Genomic DNA, 22,558 nt, shown 5'->3' with positions numbered 1-22,558 from the left:
TCTGTTTTTATATTTATGGCTAGCTGTTATGTTCCTTCTATCAGGTCACTTTGTTCAGCAAACACGGTTGCATGCCTATCCACTGATGAGTGAGTTGGTAATCAAGATGATGTAGATGAAGAGACCATTGTAAGATGAAGTACATGCTGTTTGTTTGCATAAGTAACGGAGCACTAGCATGTGTGCTTCTCAAAGCAAAACCCATTCTAAAGCTACACACCAATTGGGTAATGTAATCACGTGGTCAGTCAGCTCACATTCTCTTAAAGGTGTATTGCACCTATGGTTACACACTAGCTTTCCCTCTTACCCTAATTTTTCCCTCCTTATTAGCCTTTTAGTCTTTCTTTGCTGTTCCTTATATTCTGTCCAATCTTCTGACCTGCCACCTGTCTTTGCACAATTATATGCTTTTACTTTAAGTTTGATACTGTCTTTAACCTTCCTAGTTAACCACGGAAGCATTGTGAACTGTGAGGAGGATAGTGTAGAACTTCAAAATGACATAGACAAGTTGGTGGAATGGGTGGACAGGTGGCAGATGAAGTTCAATACAGAGAAATGGAAAGTGATTCATTTTATTAGCAAGAACATGGAGTGACAGTATAAAATAGGAGCTACAACTCTAAAAGAGGTGCTGGAGCAGAGGGACCTAGATGTATATGTGCATAAGTCATTGAAGGTTGCAGGACAGGTTGAGAAAGCAGTTAAAAAAGCATACAATATCCAGGGCTTAATTAATAGGGCTATAGATAGAAGAACAAAGAGGTTAAGTTAAACTTCTATAAGTCAATAGTTCAGCCTCAGCTGGAGTATTGTGTCCAGTTCTGGGCTCCGCACTTTACGAAGGATATGAAGGCATTGGAGAGAGTTCAGAAAAGATTCACAAGAATGGGTCCTGGGCTGAGGAACTTCGTTTATGAAGATAGATTGGAGAAGTTAGGACTGTTTTCCTTCGAGAAAAGAAGGCTGAGAGGAGACTTGATAGAGGTATTCAAAATTATGAGGGGAATGGACAGAGTAGATAGGGAGAAACTGTCCGCATTTGTGAAAGGATCAAGAACAAGAGGGCACAGATTTAAAGTAATTAGTGAAAGAAGCAATAGCGATATGAGGAAAACCTTTTTCACGCAGCGGTGGTTAGTGTCTGAAATGCACTGCCTGACAGTGTGGTGGAGGCAGGTTCAACTGAAACATTCAAAAAGGAATTGGATTGTTATTTGAAAAGAAATAATGTGCAGGGTCACAGGGAAAAGGCAGGAGAATGGAACTTGGTGACTTGCTCATTTGGCGAGGCAGTACAAACATGAGGGACCAAATGGCCTCCTCCTGCACTGTAACATTTCTGTGATTTGTGATTACCTGTGCATCTTTAATCAGCCAGTAGTTGACAATGTTGGCAAATTAACAGCAAGGTCCCACAAGCAGCTAGTGATAGTGACTTTGTAATCTGGTTTTAGTTACATTGGCCAGTACGCAGAGGCAACACCTCTGTTTTGCACTGTGGGATCTTCTACTTCAACCTGAAAAGTGACTCATTTGAAAGTCGGCACCTCTGCTAATGCAGTACTCCCTCAGTACTGCTCCAGTGCATCGACTTAGAGTGAAGCAAGAACCCATGACTTTCTTACTCTGAACCAATGCTGGCACAGGAAATGAAGGATGCAGGTGGAGGCCTCATGGGAAGGGTCTATCCAGGTGCCATCTTTCATAACAATATGTCAAGGTTTAGCTTACGTCTTTTTCTTCCAAAGACAAGTGGCTGTAAACGTTAGGTAAATTTGTTCATGTAAATCTCTGTGACCATCTCTTAACATTTATCAAGAACATTCTGACTGTGGTCAAGTTACTTAAGTCAAAACATAAAAAGATGGTGAGACCAAAGCATGGGGAAATAAATGCACATGCTACTGAAGATGTGTGTCTGTGGCCTTTGACTTGTTTTTATTCTCAGTAGGGTGGCTGCCTTTGATATCAGGGCAGCATTTGATGCAGTGTGGCATCAAGGAGCCCCAGCAAAACTGGAGTCAATGGGAATCGAGGGAAATCACTCTGCTGATTGGAGTCATACCAAACACAAAGGAAGATGGTTGTGGTTGTTGGAGGTCAGTCATCTCAGTTCCAGGACATCACTGCAGGAGCTCCACAGGGTAGTATCCTAGGCCCAACCATCTTCAGCTGCTTCACCAATGACCTTCCATCCATCATGAGGTCAGAAGTGGGGATGTTCGCTGATAACTGCACAATGTTCAGCACCATTCGTGACTCCTCAGATACTGAAGCAGTCCAGGTTCAAATGCAGTAAGACCTGGACAATATCCAGGCTTGGGTTGACAAGTGGCAAGTAACATTTGCACCACACAAGTGCCAGGGAATGACCATCTCCAACAAGAGAGAATCTAACAATTTCCTCTTGACATTCAATGGCATTACCATCACTGAGTCCACCACTATCAACATCCTCGGGGGGGGTTACCATTGACCAGAAACTGAACTGGACTAGCCATATAAATACTGTAGCTACAAGAGCAGGTCAGGGGCTCGGAATCCTACAGCAAGTAACTCACCTCTTGACTTCCCAAAGCCTGTCCACCATCTACAATGCACAAGTCAGGAGCATGATGGGATACTCTCCACTTGTCTGGATGAGTGCAGCTCCAACAATACTCAAGAAGCTTGACACCATCCAGGACAAAGCAGCTCGCTTGATTGGCACTCCTTCCACAAAAATTCACTCCCTCTACCACAGACTCACAGTGGCAATAGTGTGTACCATCTACAAGATGCACTGCAGCAACTCACCAAGGCTCTTTAGACAGCATCTTCTAAACCCACGACCACTACCATCTGGAAGGACAAGGGCAGTAGATTAATGGGAACACAACCACCTGAAAGATCCCCTCCAAGCCACACACCATTCTGACTTGGAAATATATTGCCATTCCTTCACTGTCGCCGGGTCAAAATCCTGAAACTCTGTCCCCAACAGCCCTGTGGGTGTACCTACACCACATGGACTGCAGCGGTTCAAGAAGGCAGCTCACCACCACTTTCTCAAGGGCACTTAGGAATGGGCAATAAATGATGGCCTGGTCAGCGATGTCCACATCTCATGAGTGAATAAAAAAAATTCTTTATTCTTTTTCACTCCTATTGTTCCTCCTCCTTCCTCACACAAGCATCCTTACTGATGGTCCAGTCCCACAGGCAGCAGCCACCTTCCTCTTCATACCCAACTGGCTGACCTTTTCGCGTTGATGGGCTGTTGAACCACAGTGGACATCAGGGCTAAATCATTTCCTGATCCAACACCTATCCACATTAATTTCCAGCAGGAGTTGCTAGAAACAATCCAAGTGGAAAGCCTGGTCAATTTTCTCTTTCTGAATCTGGGGCATTATTCCAAATTGTTGCCTTCTGACTGTTGCCTTGTTGGAGATCAGCGAACTCAGCACAGGATTGAACTTGAGACCTTCCTGGCCTGTGCATTGCTGTGGCCTCTATCAAAGGAAAGAGTTCAATCTGAAGCGTACTTGATTTGTTTCTTTAGACTTCTCACTCAGAGAAATTAACAACAATGGATAGTTTAAGGAGTAGGGTGGACGTGGAGAGGATGTTTCCTCTTGTGTAAAAATCTAGAAGAAGGGGTCACTGTTTGCAAATAAGGAGTCGCCCATTTAAAACAGAGATGAGGCAAAATTTTTTCACTCAGAGGGTCGTGAGTCTTTGGAACTCTTCCTGAAAATGTGGTGGAAGCAGGGTCTTTAAATATTTTTAAGGCAGAGGTGGATGGATTCTTGGTAAGCAAGGGGTGATACCTTATCAGGGGTAGGTGGGATGCAGATTTCAGGTTACTATCAGATCATCCATGATCTTATTAAATGGCAGAGCAGACTCAAGGAGCTGAATGGCCTACTCCTGCTCCTTGTTTGTATGTTCATATGTATGCTTGAGTAAACAAAATGCTATCAAAATACAATTGGATGTAATTGCGAAAGGAATGACAAATTGCCATTTCAAACTTGTATAATCTACCAAGCCCGGTCACTCTAAAATAAGGACTTATCTATCGTTTTTGGTTTGATAGATATGGGTTGGGTTGGAGGAATGGTTTAAATATTTGGGAATGGTGATATAGGTTTGAAATTCACTTGTAAAAATCTGGACATCATGATTGAATTGGGCGGGTAATAGTATGTATGTTCTCTTTTCTTTTGGTTCTGGATTGTTGCTTGTTCCCTGCTCCCAACGATCCACCGCCTAGAGCCCATCATTCAGCCTAGGCCCCTAATCTTTAGAGATAACCATTACACCTGGCTACCTCTGTCTGTGCTTTCAAAAGCTCCTTAAAACCCCATGTTTTCTATTGCTCCTTCTGTCTGTCTCTCTTCCACCTTGCCTCCTTATTTTTCATAAAGCATTCACAGCTGTTTGCCAATGCAAGGGGCAGGATATAAATTTATTGTTGTACATGTGGGCTGTGGGTGAAAATCAGAGGACTGTCCTTAACTTTGAATATTCACAAGGTTGAACACTAGCACTCGCTGTCTAGACTCCCGTATAAAGTATAGCTGCATGGGGAGGAGGGGATGCTTCCCGTTGTTTATTGAACACTGCCTTCAGGCGAGATTGGTGGGATAAGGACAAAAAATTCAGGGAACATGTGACTAATTTATGCCAATTATAATTAAAATATGTGTGCAGGTGAGATGAAATATAAAATAGGTGAGCACTAAAAACTAGAAGGCTGTCATTGTGAAAAATAGAAGGTACATGCAAAGCTACTGTTGACTGTATATTATAGTGTCGTGTGAAACATTTTTATGCTGATACCATGACTAGCTCATTAATTTTAACAACTTCAACCAGGAAGAATGTTGTTTGAATTCCTGTAATGCAGGCAAAGTGCCATCTTTTTGCGTGCTTTAAACAGGACCGAAGTTCCTCTTTATTGTCTGTGTACTTTCTGTTGTATTTTTATGCTGACAGTATTTAATGCTGAAGTGTTTACTTTGTTTTTGTGGCATCAATAGTTTTTTCCCCAGTCTTGCTGCAATTGCATTGTACGATTAAGTGAAACCACTGCGTCTTATTATGCTGTAGTTTGCGCGCTAAACGCTATTTGCACCTCACAGAAAACATCACTGCCTACTTTAATATTACGGGGACAAAACTGTAAACGTCAGCGTATAAGTCGACCTTTGAAGCCGAGAAAAATCCCTCCAAAAATTGGGGTCGCCGAGTATAAAAGTGAATCACTAGTGTGGGTATCTGGTAAAAGCATGTATGTTCTCTGATCTTTTGGCTTTGGATTGTTGCTTGTTTCCTTCTCCCAACAATCTGCTATTTGGGGCCCAACATGGCCTCTAATCTTTAGAGCTAACCATAACGCCTGGCTACCTCTGTCTCTGCTTTCAAAAGCTCCTTAAAACTCCGTGCCTTCTACCGACCCTTCTGCTTGGAATCTTCGCAAGGTTGAACACTAGCACTCGCTGTCTAGACTCCCATATAAAGCTGCAGGGGGAGGAGGGGAGGCCTTTGTTGTTTGCCATGTGGGGTCTGCTCTGTGTAGGTGTGTCTTAAACTCCCGCACATCTGCATCACAGCCTCTATCACCTGCTTGATCCCTTACACCCAGTTATAACGTAATTAAAACATCTATTTGAGGGGTGAAAAATTAAGGCTGACTACTAATGCGGGTATAGTAGCATTTCATAGCTGAGAATATGCAAAAACATGAACTTTGGAGCCAAAAATATGAGGTTGCCTTTTACACTGGGTCAACTTGTATGCTGCAATCTACTGTATCCCAAACCACTTACAGTGTAACTGATTGACTAAATCTGTTCGAATGAAACTATTTCACATTTAGTGTGAAGCCTGAGTTATTCTTTTCCCCATTGACTAACTAATCCCAGTCAGTGGAAAGTATGTCATCTTTCACTTGCATATTCAGTTGGACCTCCTGCTGATTACCACCTAGCACCCTGTTTCAGCTAAGACAGTACTCCTCCATGTTAAACACTAATTGGAAGAAGCATTGGGGGTGGCAAGGACACAGAATGTAATCTAGGTGGGGAACTTCAATGTCCATCGCCAAGAGTGGTTCAGTAGCACCAGTACTGACTAAGCTGGCTGAGTCCTGAAGGGCATAGTTGCTGGACTGGGTCTGCAGCAGGTGAAGAGGGAACCGACAAGCGGGGAAACCCCTCATCCTTACCAATCTACCTGTCCCAGATGCAACTGTCCATGGCAGTATTGGTGGGAGTGACCACCACACAGTCCTTATGGAGACAACGTCCCGTCTTCATATTGAAGATACCCTCCATTATGTTGTGTGCACTACCACTGTGTTAAATGGGATAGATTTAGAGCAGATCTAGCAACTCAAAACTGGACATCCATGAGGCGCTATGGGCCATCAACAACAGCAAAGCTATTTTCAACCACAATCTGTAACCGGGGGATCGACCCTGGTTAAATGAGTGCATGCAAGGAGTAGCACCAGGCATATCTAAATAGGAGGTGTGGACCTGGTGAAGCTACATCACAGGATTACTTGCAAGCCAAGCAGCGGAAACAGCATGTGATGGACTAAGCTAAGCAATCCCACAACCAGTGGATCAGATCTAAGCTCTGCAGTCCTGCCACATCCAGCCATGAATGGTGGTGGACAATTAAACAACTAACTGGAGGAGGAGGAGGCTCCACAAGCAAGGCTGAAGTGTTTGCAGCCACCCTCAGCCAGAGGTGCTGAGTGGATGATCCATTTTGGCCTCCCCCTGGTGTTCCAAGCATCACAGACCCCAGTCTTCAGCCAATTCAATTCATTCCACATGACATCAAGAAAATGCTGAAGGCACTGGAGACTACAGAGGCCCTGACAACATTCTGGCAGAAGTACTGAAGATTTCTGCTCCAGAACTAGCCATGTGACAATTTTAACTATCTTCAAAAAGGGAGATAAATCATGCTGTGGAAACTATTGAGGTATTTAACTCTTGTCCATTGCAGGGAAAATCCTGACACACATTCTCCTGAATCGCCTACTTCCTGCAGCTGAGCAAATCTCCCCCCAGAGACATCGTGTGACTATAGACCTTCCTGAAGCACCTCTGACATGGTCTTTGTTGCCAGACAAATCCAAGAAAAATGTTGAGAACAACACCACAGACTCTTCACATCCATCAACCCGCCCAAGGCTTTGGCTCAATAAATCTTGAGGCTACGTGGATTATGCTCCAAAGATTTGGATGTCCAAGAAACTTCATTACAATCCTGCAATTGCTTCACAATGATGTGACCACAGCTGTCTTGATTGGGCGATCTGAAACAGATGCCTTCAAAATCTCGACCAGGGTCAAACAAGGCTGTGGATTGCCCACTATACTATTTACAATCAGCAGTGGCTATTCAGCTCATCAAAGATTAACTGCCCTCTGGTGTCAGTGTTAAATATCGCCTAGATGGAAAACTCCAACCTCCGCCACCTCCATGTCAAAACTAAACTGACCACCAAGGACATACATGGTCTACAGTTTGCAGATGTTGTTGCCCACTCTGCACCAGATTTGCAAGCCATTCTTGATCTCTTTAATTTTGTATACAAGATACTCAGCCAGTCTTGAATGTTGCCGAAACAAACTTCACATATTAACCCACACCTGGTCAGCTGAATATTCCACCTCCCATGTAAGAAATTGGTGTCCTTATTAAGCGGGTGTTTTCTGCATTTTATAGGATTAGCTCTGCAGCATTGATTCTCTGTCTGGAAAGAGGATTTCTAAACGCTTTTATCTCTAAGCAGTCTTAGTTCAGGCTGCCATGTTGACATTCCTAAGCTGATAAAATGGCGTCTTGTGCAACCCTTTATCCATGCAAGTGTTCAGCAAGGGCTAGGATATGACCCTCAGCAGGATACATAGAAACATAGAAAATAGGGGCAGGAGTAGGTCATTCAGCCCTTTGAGCCTGCTCTGCCTTTCAAGCCTGCCATCCCATTCAGTATGATCATGGCTGATCCTCTATCTCAATGCCATACTTCCGCTCTCTCTCCATTCCCTTTGACGCCTTTAGAGTCCAGAAATATATCTCGTTTCCTTCTTAAAAATGTTCAGTGACTTAGCCTCTACCACCTTCTGTGTTAGAGAATTCCACAGGTTCACCACCTTCTGAGTGACGAAGTTTCTCCTCATCTCAGTCCTAAATGGCCTAACCCGTATCCTGAGACTGTGACCCCTTGTTCTAGATCCCGCAGCCAGAGGAAACATCATCCCTGCATCTAGTCTGTCCATCCCTGTCAGAATTTTATATTTCATTGAGATCTCCTCTCATTCTACTAAATTCCAGTGAATACAGGCCTGGTCAGCCCAATTTCTTCTCATACGACAATCCTGCCATCCCAGGAATCAGATGTAAACTAAAAAGCTGACCTTGAACAGGGTGACACACAAGGGTGGTTGTAACCACCCTGACGTTTTGAGTACCTGTCCTGTATCCATTGATCAGAATAGTTAAGATAGATGATTGACACTGGGTAAGCTACCAGACTCCAAAAAAGGCATATACATTGGTGTCATACTGGTGGTAGGGGGCTGAGATGCTGGCGAGGTAGCAGTGCTTTTTGGGCAGCTGCCTTCTTCAGATGGAAGATGGACCAGAAGAGGAGGAAGAAGATTGAGAGATTGAGGGAAGAGTTTCCTAACACTTCAACTAGACAGCGGAATGCTGTTATCACAAGCTGTTATGGGACGTATACTTCTCTGTCTAATTAGTTAATATATCATATCTAAACTGTTGTTTCTTAATAAACTTAATAAACCAGCTTAAAATTACTGATATCTAGTTGACTGCTTATTTAGGCATCTGTGGCCCCCGAACCCAGGAAATCTTATAGCCATATACTTTAAAGGAGAGACTTTGGAATATGCTGAACATTTCCCGTACCTAAGCAGCCACCTCTTTCAAAAGGTCACCATTGACAAGGAGATCTAACACCAGATCAGCTGCACCACCTCAGCCTTCTACATGCTGCAGCAAGTGAGTGTCTGTTAACAAAGACTTCTGCAAGCCAACAGAACAGCTATTGTAAGAACAGTTGTCATCACCATGCTCCTGCAGTGAGATATGGATTGTGTATCAATGGCACGTGAGCGCTAGAGAATTTCCATCGGCAATACCTCCACCGCATTCTCCAGATTCTATGAGAGGACCGTCGAACAAACGCTAGTGTCCTTCTTGAAGCCAGCTCTACAAGCATTCAGGCAAGACTCCTGATAAATCAACTTTGATGGATTGGATACTGCATCCAGATGGCTGAAAAGCGCTTACTCCACCAAGTCCTGTTTTCTCAACTCTCAAGTGGCCAGCAGTCCAGGGAAGGGCAGAGAAAATGCTTCAGGGACACAATGAAACTCTCCTTGAAGGGGGCAGCATTGACCTTAATGACTGGGAGGAGCTTGCTACCAGTCATTCAGAATGGTGACAACCATTGATGGTGTTCCATCAAGCTGTATCACATTTCGAGTCACAATGTCTTAATGATGAGGCAGAGAAGGAAGGAAAGAGAAGCAAATCCTGCACCCAGATCCCACTACCTTATGTATCTTAAGATCTGCTGTTCGAGAATCGGCCTGTTCAGTCACGTGAAGACCCCTGGCAGAACCTCATGACCTTGAGTAGACGTCATCCTTGAATCAAGGGTCAGCCATTGACTGCTTTGACTTTAGCTTTATTGTTCATCCCCTACCACTGGTTTTGTTGTACTCACTGCACCTCTGCCCTTAGATGCTCCATCACAAAACATTGTTACCTAACTCCCTTGCTTCACCTATCCCTAGTGTGCTCGTTCCCCCTTTTGCCAAATGTTTATTTCTCTCCTATTCAGTTACCATTGAATTTGCTTCAGCCAGTGTGTTACAGATCAAACCAACTCACTGTATAGTGTCCTCACAATGCTCCGCATGGAACTGCTGCGTCGTGTGCAGGAGGTAAATGATCAAATAACTCTACAGCCCCGACCTCCAATGGGTCAAAATTAGCAGAGTTTCTTTTAGAGCTTGACGGGAGAAAACAAAAAGCTGAGCTAAAAAGACAAACAAGAGAACCAGTGAGGGGGAAGAGAAGACATTTTCATTGTTCTAATCTATAACACATTGCCTGAAGAAGAATTCAGTTGGAACTTTTCAGAAGATAATTGGATAAACACTTGGAGGAAAAAAGATTGCAGGACTATGAGGGAAAAGAGCAGGACAGTGGGATTAATTGGATAGCTCTTTCAGAGAGCCAGCACAGGCACGAAAGGCTGAATGGCCCCTTTCTGTGCTTTAAGATTCTATGATTTACTTCTATAATTTGAATAGTCGAGGTTCTGGATCTTAATTTCCATTCCAGAGGCCTGAATTCTTACCCTATGTTTCACAGCCTTTAAAGCCTGATATTGGTCCTGTTACTCTTTTGTTTATCAGCGGACCTCTGTTATCGTCTCAACTGAGATGAAGAACCCTGCTGAGTTTTTCCAGCATTATCTATCTTTGTTTCAGACTTCCAGCATCCCCACAGAATTTTGCTTTTATGCAATATTTTCAAGTTTGCTGATGGCACAAAACCTGGTGTGGGTTGCAAGGAGGATGCAAAGAGGCTTCAAGGGAATTTAGACAGAATAAATGAGTGGGCAAGAACATAGGAGATGGAATATAATGTGGAAAAATGTGAAGTTATCCACCTTAGTAGAAAAAGTAGAAATGAAGAGTATGTCTTAAATGGTGAGAGATTGGGAAGTGTTGATGTTCAAATGGACCTGTCTTATGTCTTTATTCATAAGTCACTGAAAGCTAACATGCAGGCACAGCAAGCAATTAGAAAGTAAAATGGTATGTTGGCCTGCATTGCAAAAGGGTTTGACTATGAGAGTAAAGAAGTGTTGCTGCAATTGTATGGAGCCTTGGTGAGACCACACCTGGAGTATTGTGTGCAATTTTGGTCTCCTTACCTAAGGAAGAATATACTTACCATTGAAGGAGTATAACTAATGTTCACCAAACTGATTCCAGGGGTGACGGGATTCAGGAGTTTGGGCCTGTATTCTCTAGAATTTAGAAGAATGAGATGTGACCACATTGAGACATACAGAATTATAACAGGGCTCGACAGGGTAGATGTAGGGAGGAAGCTTTTAATGGCGGGGAGGGACCGGGTTTAGAACCAGGGGACACATTCTCAGAATAAGAGGTAGGCTATTTAGGACTGAGAAGAGGAGGAAATTCTTCACTCAGTGAGTGGTGAATCTTTGGAATTCATTACCCAGGGTGTTGTGGGGATAGTCATTTGGTAGTACAGAACTTGGGTATTGCTAAAAAAAGACATTTTGTCAAAGCTTTTCTTCATCTTGCACTCAACAGGACAATCACAAGAATACCAAAGTCAGAGGAAGCAACAACTTTATACTGTATGAGAAGAGAGTGCTGATTGGTTGGCAAGTGGACTCAGATTGTTAGAAGCGTTGTCATGGAGAATGCATGAGTTAATGGTAACTGACAGTTAACTGCCAAGCATTGTTTGAAATTTAAACCAGGCAGCTTGACACTGATTGGTCAAGGCATTGCCCTGAAGAATGAACCAGCAAATGGCTGTCACTTACTTTGTTTAGCTGATACAGGAACAATGTGTGTACAATTTCTTTCTGTCTGCAAAGAACAGGGCCCTGTGTATTAATCTATGTAGCTTCCAGTACACACACATGCACCATACTGGCAATCTTAAATTGGTTGTCAGCGTAATTTTTAGCACACTGAGGGTTATTTAGCAAATGTTGTCCAATCATGGAATCACATCTAATATTGGACGCTGTGTTTTGAGTTTTACAAGCATGGGCTCGTTGGGTACGGTCTGTACCTTGCCCATTGGGAACAGCAGAAGGGACACACTGTTTGGCACCACCAGTCTTTGGGACCTACGGCCTACAGACCTAGCATCACACTGGCACTGAAATTCATATACCACATTTCTCATTTGTCTGATAGGCAGTACATCTTTTTAGCTTGATGGCAGCATCCTATTAGTGGTGAATACCACTCATGTTGCTACTGCATAGTTGCAGCGTGAAACAGCTAACTTCACATGTTACTGAAATTTTTGAGACACCTTGTCTTTCCAGGGTAATCTGAAGTAAACTGGGCACTTTTCAGGCCTGAAGGTTACAGCCTTAGGCCCATTCATGAGCTTGCATGATATACAGCGCAAAATGATCTGGTCAGGATACCCATTATCTTGCAGGATGTCTTTGATGCGCCCTATTTCAGCAGCAAGCTTTCGTGGTGAGCAAATGGCTTGAGCCCTAAGTATGAGGTTGCCGATAAGGCCAATTTTATAACATGAACTATAAGAATCCCAATACGTGTATTGACCAGTGAAGGTAGACCATGGTAAAGCTCCCCCTGACAAATTGCTCAACCGGTATGTCAGGGAAAGGGAATTCATTTGACAGGTGAATTTGAGCACAGGATGGAGCCCATTAAGATATGCAAGGAAATTATTACATGGCTATGGATTTAAATATAGCAAAGTATCGTCCACATATTGGAAATATGCAAGGGGTAGGAGGTTAGATATCATTCAATCCAAAACACGTTTCTCAGGGACCCCAACTAAGAGGTTTACAAGAGCTGGGCCTAGAGAGGATCCCATGGCAACACCATCTATGCAGAAGCAACACGAGTGGCACTTACCACTAACAGGATGTTGCCATCAAGCCAAAAAGATGTTCTAGCTATCGCACAAAGGAGTAATGTGGTATATGAATTTCAGTGCCAGTGTGATGCTAAGTATGTTGGCCATATATTCCAAAGACTAGTGAATCATATCAAACATGTCCCTTCCGCTGCTTGCAACCGGCAAGGTACAGGCCGTACCCAACCAGCCCATGCTTGCAAAACTCAAAACACAGTGTGCAACATTAAATGTGAATCCGTGATTGGAAAACATTTGCTAAATAGTCCTCAGTGTGCTAAAAGTTACACTGACAACCAATTTAAGATTGTCAGTTGGACTCTCAGTGTGTATTGGAAGCTACGTACATCAATACACAGGGCCCTGTTCTTTGTAGACAGAAAGAACATGTACACATATTGCGCCTGTTCCAGCTAAACAAAATAAGTGATAGCCATTCATTGGTTCATTCCTCAGGGCAATGCCTTGACCAATCAGAGTTAAGCTGCCTAGTTTAAATTTCAAACAATGTTTGGCAGTTAACTGTCAGTTACCATTAACTGGTGCATTGTCCAAGGCAACGCCTCTTCCAATCAAAGTCCACTTGCCAACCAATCAGCACTCTTTTTTCATAAGTTGTTCCTTCCCCTGACATTGGTATTCTTGCGATTGTCCTGATATGTGTGCGACAAAAAGCTTTGACAAAATGTCTTTTTCCAGTAATACTCGAGCTGTGGGGACTCAGTCATTGAGCATGTTCAGGAGAGAGATCGATAGATTTCTAGTTATTAAAGATATCAAGGGATATGGGGTAGTGCAGAAAAATGGCATTGAGGTCAAGGATCATCCGTGACCTAATTGAATGGTGGAACAGGCTTGAGGGCTGAATGGCCTACTCCTGCTCCTCTTTCCTATGTTCCAATGAATAGTAAAACTGACCTACCAAAAATACTATTTTTAACAGTAAGGTGAACTGAGACTTAGCAATAATAACAATATAATCTTATTTGGTATTAGAGTGTATTTCAGTAAAAACAACTCTGTCCCTCCAATTTTCTCTTTTTACTCCTCCTCCTTGTCTTTCTTGACAACAGTGACTTGCAGATCCCACCACTTGTGTGGAGAGACTGAGTCCTCTGCCTTCGTTAGGTCTCTTCTAAGTAGATTTTGCAACACAGGTGACTGAATACAAGCAGAAGCAATAAACTTGGTTGTTTATGCTTTCCACTTTTCTGACCCTAAGGATGCTGGAGCTGGTTATAACACTGATTTCTTTTATTTGTGAAGGAGTCTCAAGAAACGTGCCTTTATCAGAGGTTACAATCAATCGTATAGATTTATTGAGTTATGCCACTCATTTGTTGATGTCTCAAAGTTGGTCTTGTGTGATTTTTTTTTCAACCTCACAGGTATGCAGGAGAGATACTGGATGAAGATATGTATCTAGGCAGGAATCTGGCCAACAATCGCTCTTTACAGGCATTAGTAGCAGGGCTGAAAGCTTACAGCACCTGGGAAAATCTAGCCTGTTTGCAAGATTGTAGAGAGTGCACTGGCGGTATGGTGAGTAAATCATGGAAATTATTCCTTTCAAGGTATGCTAAAAGGACATGGGTCAGCTTGTGAAACCCCTACTGAGAAATGTATGTTTCAACACTGGACCGTGTATTAATTATATGATATCTGTAGTCCAGAGACTTGAGCACAAAACCTTCAACACTTCAGTGCAGTACTGAGTGAGTGCTGCATTGTCCGAGGTGCTGTCTTTAACATCTGAGATGTTAAACTGGGGCTCTATTTGCCCTCTCGTGGAGATGCGAAAGATTCCATGGCACTGGTACAAAGAAGAGCAGAGGAGTTTTTCCCCAGTCACCCGGGAACCTTTCACTCTCAACTAACGAAATATTATCACATTGCCCGGACAGCAGAATACTGCGGATGCTGGAAATCTGCAATAAAAACAGAAAATGCAACCTATGCGGAGAGAAACAGATTTAACATTTCAGGTCTGTGACTTTTCGTCAGAACTGGGAAAAGTAGAGATGTGATAGGTTTTGAGCAAGGGGTGGGAGGGATAAGGACATAAAAGGAAGGTAGGGTAAAAGTCAGGAGAGATTGAATGACAGAAGAGTTAGTCTTCCAGGACCAAAGGGGATGTCGATGGGGCAAGAAAAGAAACAAAGAAATAAAAGGCGTGCCTGTAGCAGGTGGTGCTGCTGACTGAAAGTTTTAAAACAACGAAATAAAGGAAAGGAAACAGAATGGAGCAGAGGTTATGGTCTGAAACTTTTGAACTCAGTATTGAGTCCGGAAGGCTGTAAAGTGTCAAATCGAAAGATAATCGAAAACTCGACGTAAACCTGGGAGGAACGAAAAAGAAAAAAAAATCCTCTTTTTTTAAAAATTGTGAATCCACAGACGCCTTCACTCTTGGCCTTTGGTCCCAGCAGTTTTCTTTCTATCACACCTCCTCTTTATTTATTTTTGGAACCCAAAACCATGACACATATGCAGGCCCCCTCAGCCTGTCTGAGGAATGTTTGGAACAAAAACAGAAAATGCTGGAAAAGCTCAGCAGGTCTTACAGACTCGAAACGTTAGCTCTGTTTCTTTCTCTACAGATGCTGCTAGACCCACTGAGCTTTTCCAGCATTTTCTGGTTTTGTTTCAGATTTCCAGCATCCGCTGTATTTTGCTTTTACCTGAGGAACGTTTTGGGGTAGGAGCAGGAAGCTGGTAGATGAACGGGGCTCATATCCAACCACTGGGTAACAGTATAGTTTTGATATAGCTAGACATCAAAAAGTGGAAATTAAAGCCCAGCCATTCAACAATAACTCAGCAATTTACTTTCCTGCAGCTCACCTCACATAAGAGAGCATGGGCAGGATTTTCGTGTTTGCGGTGGGAGTCGGAAGTCAGGAAATTTCCCGACGTCACAATCCTGCCTCCTGCCCTGGGAATGCTAACCAGCGGGATTTTCATTCAGTGAATGCTGGAATGGCCTGGAGTCAGACCTGCTGTCTCCTACAGAAGGCCCAAGGTGGGCCTGATGTTGAGGCAGCCAGATTAGAAGGCCCACTTCCGCCGAGATGTGGGCCCAGTTCTAGAAATCAGTATGAGGCTCCCCTGACCGTCGCCCCCAAACCCTCCCACCTACCCCTCCCTTCACTACCTTAAGCCCCTTAGGTCCACAACTTCCTTACCCCTTCAAACCCCCTGACTTTCCATACTCACCCTCAACCCCCTTACTCCCCAACCCTCCATTCCCCCCTCAAACCCCCCCCCATCCACTCACCCAGTATCTACTATAAACAGAACTTGAGTCTTAAAATACTATTTCTAAGCCTTTGAAAAGCTCATAAATGTCAAAGTAAACAAATATTATTTGAAATTCACTTTAAAAATTATCCTCTTTAGAAAACACAAATCTGACAGAATAAACAAGCTCCTGTTCCCCAATGCAGCTGTGTAAACAAACCTTGCTGAGCAGAATCAATTAGTGGTTGGAAAGGCAGCTCAGTATTCAAATTGATATTCCGCTGTGAAGATAGCTAAAAGCTCAGATGTCTGTCAAAGCAGTCAAACCAAATTCTGACTGAACTTCAAAGACAGTAAAAGCTCAGAGATCTGTCAAAGTTTTAACAGCCAATTTCAGGGTGAATTGAATTTTGAGGAGGAAATGAAAGCATTGGGGATATTCCGCACAATTAGATCTGGATTTCAAACTGGGCTAGCCTTTCAAAATTGTACAATGCAGAGTAGCATTTTATCCAGTGGAAAATCTATTCTAATGCATCTGAAGACTTTTCCACTTTCACAATGCTGTTCTTTCCCTTGACAACTTTGCAGTTTTCAGAACTAACAACCTGGCAACCACACTATTTAACAGTCTCCTACCTTTTCAAATCAAAACATTATCATCACACGCTGCAATAAGAACAGATCAACTTATGCTATTGCAATTCATAATGACGTGTGAAGTAGACAACATCTTTTGTACTGCCCTTTCATATGGTTCCCGCCTCCAAACTATGGGTCACCCACCCATGGTTCATGATACCTCTCTGCTGGAGTGATTTACATTGCCTACCAAAATCCACATGCCTTCACCAAAATTGTGGAAGTTCTGAAAAGTCTATTTTGGTAATGTTACCAGCAACATTGAGACTGCGTGTGAGCTCCTGACCTGCCCCCTTCCTAAGCCGATGAAAATTGTTGGTACTGGAAATGGGGACAGTTGTCCTGGACCTGGATCCCGCATGCCATTTTTAAATCCTGCCTGGCAGGACTTCAGCCTGGCATCAGGACAGGAAAATTCAACCCCATGTCTCTGAGTGTTTCATTAAAAAACGTGGACATTGAGCAGAGAGATGCTTGGCATTGAGAGAAGGGAAACTACAGGCACGGCTAAAGAGAACAGGCTATCATGAAGAGTGACTGAGGCCAGGTGACTTGGACCATTCAAGAAACAGATAGCTGTAATGGGCAAATGGTAATATTCATATCCTAGAAGCATGAAATAAGTGTATCAGTGGATCGTCTTTATTCGAACCCGTTAAGAGAGGTAATGAACGAAAGTAGTTTAGGAAGAGAATTCTAGTGTAGCAGGTATAGCAACAGACAAAAAGTCTCTGACAGATGGAAATAATCTAACCAATGCTGTTATTCTAACAGAAATGTAGCGTTATATGACTTGGATTACTTTTATGATGTTGGACTGCTCCAATCCCCCGCCACCATCAATAACAAACATATGAACAAGGAGCAGGAGTAGGTCATTCAGCCCCTCGAGCCTGCTCCACCATTTAATAAGATCATGACTGTTCTGATAGTAACCTGAAATCTGCATCCCATCTACCCCCGATAACCTATCACCCCCTTGCTTTCCAAGAATCTCACCACCTCTGCCTTAAAAATATTCGAAGACTCTGCTTCCATCACCTTTTCAGGAAGAGAATTCCAAAGACTCATGACCTTCTGAGTGAAAAAATTTTGCCTCATCTCTGTTTTAAATGGGCGGCACCTTATTTTTAAACAGTGACCCCTAGTTCTAGATTCTCCCACGAGAGGAAACATCCTCTGCATATCCACCCTGTCAAGACCCCTCAGGATCTTATATGTTTCAATCAAGTTGCCTCTTACTCTTCTAAACTCCAGCAGACACAAGTCTGGTCTGTCCAACCTTTCCTCATAAGACAAACCCACCCATTCCACGTATTAGTCTGGTAAACCTTCTCTGAACTGCTTCCTGTGGCATTGCTAGGAGTGAATAGAGGATTTTATAAGTACTTCAGTGCAATGCAAGTTATATTATCAGTGACGCAAACGTAACAGCGTGGAGCATAGTGCTGAGATTTAACCGCTGGGAAACTGATGATAGCGTGATTGGGAACCAGAATTGAGCAGTATTTTGAAGGCGTCTTGAACAATGGCGGGGGGCGGTCCTAAGGTTCTGGGAATACTGGAAAGGGGAGATTTTAAGAACAATGCAGTGGCTCTGGGACCTGTGCTCACTGGATGACAGCAACCAGGGTCTGGCAGCATTAAGGAGGGGATTCTCAGTATCTTGAAGCATTGGAAAGTTCCAAAATCAAGAAGGACTGGAATTGTGGCCTAAGGGTTCAGGATTATTAACAAGGGTCACAGGATACAAGAATGGGGAGGCGGGGTGCAGGTTCTAAGTCAGTTGAAGACATCGGGGTTTGGCTGTTTTGGAGTTGCTGAGGTCATATAGTATTGGGAGGGAAGGGCCCAATAGCTTTATGGGTAGGAGTCCCTTTCTCCCTACTTGTCCCTACCCATCAGGGTCTTGCTACAGTACATCCCCGGGACCTTTCACAGCCACAGTTGCAAATCCCTTCTTTCCTCATCATTAATCATTTTTAGTCTTTATGTTCTCACTTTAAAACACTTGCATATAAATTTTCTGATTCTTAAAATGAATAGACAGAAAATCATGGGCGGGGTCTGCATTTTCCTGATGGCCGCTCTCAAGTGTTTGCCAGGAATGCACTGTTAGTAAGTTACACAGTCTTTAAATAAATATAAATTTCCCTGAAGAGCAGCGATTAACTTATAAAGCTGAGGTAAAAAAAAAATATCCAGTTGTGGCTAATGCCTTTGAGACAGGTTGACAACTTTAGTTAACAACTTTAGTGAAGGTATTAAAGGACAGAAAAGATGTGTCATTGAATGAATTTGACATGTTCTTGTGAAATATGTTCTTTTTTAAATCCTTTTATTTAAACCCTTGTTTTCCACATTAGAAATTTCGGTTTCTGAGGAAAAAAATGAGAGCTCACAGATGATTGATTGATTGTGGTTAAAATTGCTTATCTTTTGTGATAAACCCTTCTTCAGGTGTATTAAATCAAACTCCACCAAGTTACCACTCTTCAATATCCAGGCTTTTTGAATGCTTTGATTGGTTCAGCAACAAACTGATTGCAAAGGAAATGTTTATGTTGTTAGATAGCAATTTTTCCATTATAACAACAACCTGTATTTATATAGCACCTTTGTCTGGTGCAAAAGTAAAACAGGAAAGGTGGCCAAATCATAGCTTGCAAGGGAAATTAGAAATAGTACTAGATCCAAGGAAGAGGCATACCAATTGGCTAGAAAAAACAACAGACCTGAAGATTGGGAGCACTTTAGAAACCAGCAAAGGAAGACCAAGGGATTGATTAAGAAGGGGAAAATAGAATATGAGAGTAAGCTTGCAGGGAACATAAAAACTGACTATAAAAGTTTCTAAAGGTATGTGAAGAGAAAAAGACTGGTGAAGACAAATGTAGAAACAGGGGAATTTATAATGGGGAACAAAGAAATGGCTGACCAACTAAATACATACTTTGGTTCTGTCTTCACAAAGGAGGACACAAACAACATAGCAGAAATGTTGGGGAACACAGGGTTTGGTGAGAGGGAGGAACTGAAAGAAATCAGTATTAGTAGTGAAATGGTGTTGGGGAAATTGATGGGATTGAAGGCTGATAAATCCCCAGGGATTTAATAATCTACATCCCAGAGTACTTAAGGAAGTGGCCCTAGAAATAGTGGATGCATTGGTGGTCGTCTTCCAAGATTCTATACACTCTTGTACAGTTCCTACAGATTGGAGGGTAGCTAATGTAACCCCACTACTTAAAAAGGAAGGTAGAGAGAAAACAGAGAATTATAGACCAATCAGCCTGACATTGGTAGTGGGGAAAATTCTGGAGTCCATTATAAAAGATTTAATAGCTGAGCACTTAGAAAACAGTGGCAGAATCGGACAGAGTCAGCATGGATTTACGAAAGGGAAATCATGCTTGACAAAGCTACTGGAATTTTTCAAGAACGTAACTAGTAGAGTTGATGAGGGGGAGCCAGTGGATGTGGTTTATTTAGACTTTCAGAAGGCTTTCAACAAAGTCCCACATAGGAGATTGGCATGTAAAATTAAAGTGCATGTGATTGGGGATAGTGTATTGAGATGGATAGAAAAATGGTCGGCAGACAGGAAACAAAGAGTAGGAATAAATGGGTCTTTTTCCAAGTGGCAGGCAGTGACTAGTGGGGTACTGCAGGGATCGGTGCTGGGACCCTAGTTATTCACAATATATATTAATGATTTAGATGAGGGAACTAAATGTAGTATCTCCAAATTTGCAGATGACACAAAGCTGGGTGGGAAGGTGAGCTGTGAGGAGGATGCAGAGATGCTTCAATGTGATTTGGACAAGCTGAGTGAGTGGGCAAATGCATGGCAGATGCAGTATAATGTGGATAAACTTTGGTAGCAGAAACAGGAAGGCAGATTATTATCTGAATGGTTATAAATTGAGAGAGGGGAATGTGCAACGAGACCTGGGTGTCCTCGTACACCAGTCGCTGCAGGTGCAGCAGGCGGTAAAGAAGGCAAATGGTATGTTGGCCTTCATAGCGAGAGGATTCGAGTACAGGAGCAGGGATGTCTTGCTGCAATTATATAGGGCCTTGGTGAGACCACACCTGTAATATTGTGTGCAGTTTTGGTCTCCTTATCTGATAAAGGATGTTCTTTCGGTAGAGAGAGTGCAGCGAAGGTTTACCAGACTGATTCCTGGGATGGTGGGACTGACATATAAGGTGAGATTGAGTCGGTTACGATTATATTCATTGGAGTTCAGAAGAATGAGGGGGGATCTCAGAGAAACCTATAAAATTTTAACAGGACTAGACAGGGTAGATGCATGAAGGATGTTCCCGATGGTGATGGAGTCCAGAACCAGGGGTCACAGTCAGAGGATATGAGGTAGACCATTTAGGACTGAGATGAGGAGAAATTTCTTCACCCAGAGAGTGGTGAGCCTGTGGAATTCGCTACCATAGAAAATAGTTGAGGCCAAAACATTGTATGTTTTCAAGAAGGAGTTAGATATAGCTCTTGGGGTGAAAGGGATCAAAGGATATGGGGAGAAAGTGGGTGCAGGCTCTGGAGTTGGATGATCAGCCATGATTATAATGAATGGCGGAGCAGGCTCAAAGGGCCGAATGGCCTACTCCTGCTTCCATTTTCCATGTATGATTTCTTTGTATGTTACCCTTATAAACTGTCCTATGGTGCTTCATAGAGGCATTATTAATAAAAGCAAATTATGACTCCAAACCTCATAAGGACATACTTGGGCAGATGATCAACAGCTTATTCAAGGAGGTTGGGTTTAAGGAGAGCCTTAAAGGAAGAAAGAAAGGCGGCAAGGTTTGGGGAAGTAACTCCAGAGCTTAGGGCCTGGCAGCCGAAGGCACGACCGCTATTGGTGGAGAGGTTAAAATCAGGGATGCTCGAGGCTAGAGTTAGATTAACACAGATATCTCAGAGGGTTGTGGGACTGGAGGGAAATATAGAGATAGTGAGGGGAAAAGCCATGAAGGGATTTGAAAACAAGGAAGAGAATTTTAACATCAAGATGTTGCTTGACCAGATCCAATGTAGATCAGTGAGCACTGGGGTGATAGGTTGAAGTTGACTTGATGTGAGTTAAGGCATGGGCAGCAGTGTTTTGGATAATCACACATCTCTGAAGGATAGAATGTGAAGGCCAACAAGGAGTTCTACTCCAGATTACAACCCTTTACTGAGTGTTTTCAATGTTGACATAAATAAAATATTCAAGCATGAAGAGGAAAGTGAGGACTTCAAACTGAGCTCTCACTCAAACTCAACTGTATATTGCTGAAACCAAAATCTGCAATAAACAAGCTCAACCAGCAGGGTTTTAACATGTAAAATGTAAATGCTTTAAAATGTATTCCTATATGTATATACTGAAGAGTGGTAACTTGTTGGAGTTTGATTAATACATCTGAAGAAGGGTTTATCACAAAAGATAAGCAATTTTAACCACAAGGCCAATCGATCACCTGTGAGGAACCCAGCTTTACATTGCTGAAAATGATGTTTCTAAATTATACAGAACCATTTGATTCAAAAGCATTTAAAATACTCCCAAAAGCACTCGTTTAATTTTTAGCGCTTTTTTTGAAGGCCCATAAATTAGCGCCAATATCGGAAACCCCGAGTGGAGATTAATTCAGTCAGGGTGTGGCCAGCTTTGTGGGTGGGGCCTGCTTCTAGCGTGCACTTCTTTAAAACAAGCTCAAAAGATCATTCAAATATGAGTTACCTTGAATATAATTTTCACTTCCACTTCCACTGAGAAAAACAATGTAACTGAGTGGAGACCCCAGGCCATAAAACATTGAGCCACGTGGTTTTACATTTTTGCAATGCAGTTTGTTTACCAATGAATATGTGTGAAATATTGCTTATCTTTGAACATTTCAAAATAATTTTATAGGATCAAATGAAAAATGTAAATGAGGT

General features: G+C 42.7%; 1 protein-coding gene across 4 annotated transcripts in view; it reads left to right on the top strand.

The window, feature by feature from the left end:
• Positions 1 to 22,558, top strand: part of acoxl (acyl-CoA oxidase-like) — a 406,862-nt gene that overhangs the window by 206,101 nt on the left and 178,203 nt on the right. For all 4 annotated transcript variants that reach the window (XM_041187832.1, XM_041187834.1, XM_041187831.1 and 1 more), the window contains one exon: positions 14,115 to 14,268. In XM_041187832.1, the coding sequence (XP_041043766.1) occupies positions 14,115 to 14,268 (154 nt within the window). The remainder of the gene's footprint in view (positions 1 to 14,114; positions 14,269 to 22,558) is intronic.

This window comes from Carcharodon carcharias, chromosome 5, assembly GCF_017639515.1.
Source record: "Carcharodon carcharias isolate sCarCar2 chromosome 5, sCarCar2.pri, whole genome shotgun sequence".
NCBI lineage: Eukaryota > Metazoa > Chordata > Chondrichthyes > Lamniformes > Lamnidae > Carcharodon > Carcharodon carcharias.
The sequence above is the reverse complement of the archived record's forward strand: the minus strand, read 5'-3'. Positions and strand labels throughout refer to the sequence as shown.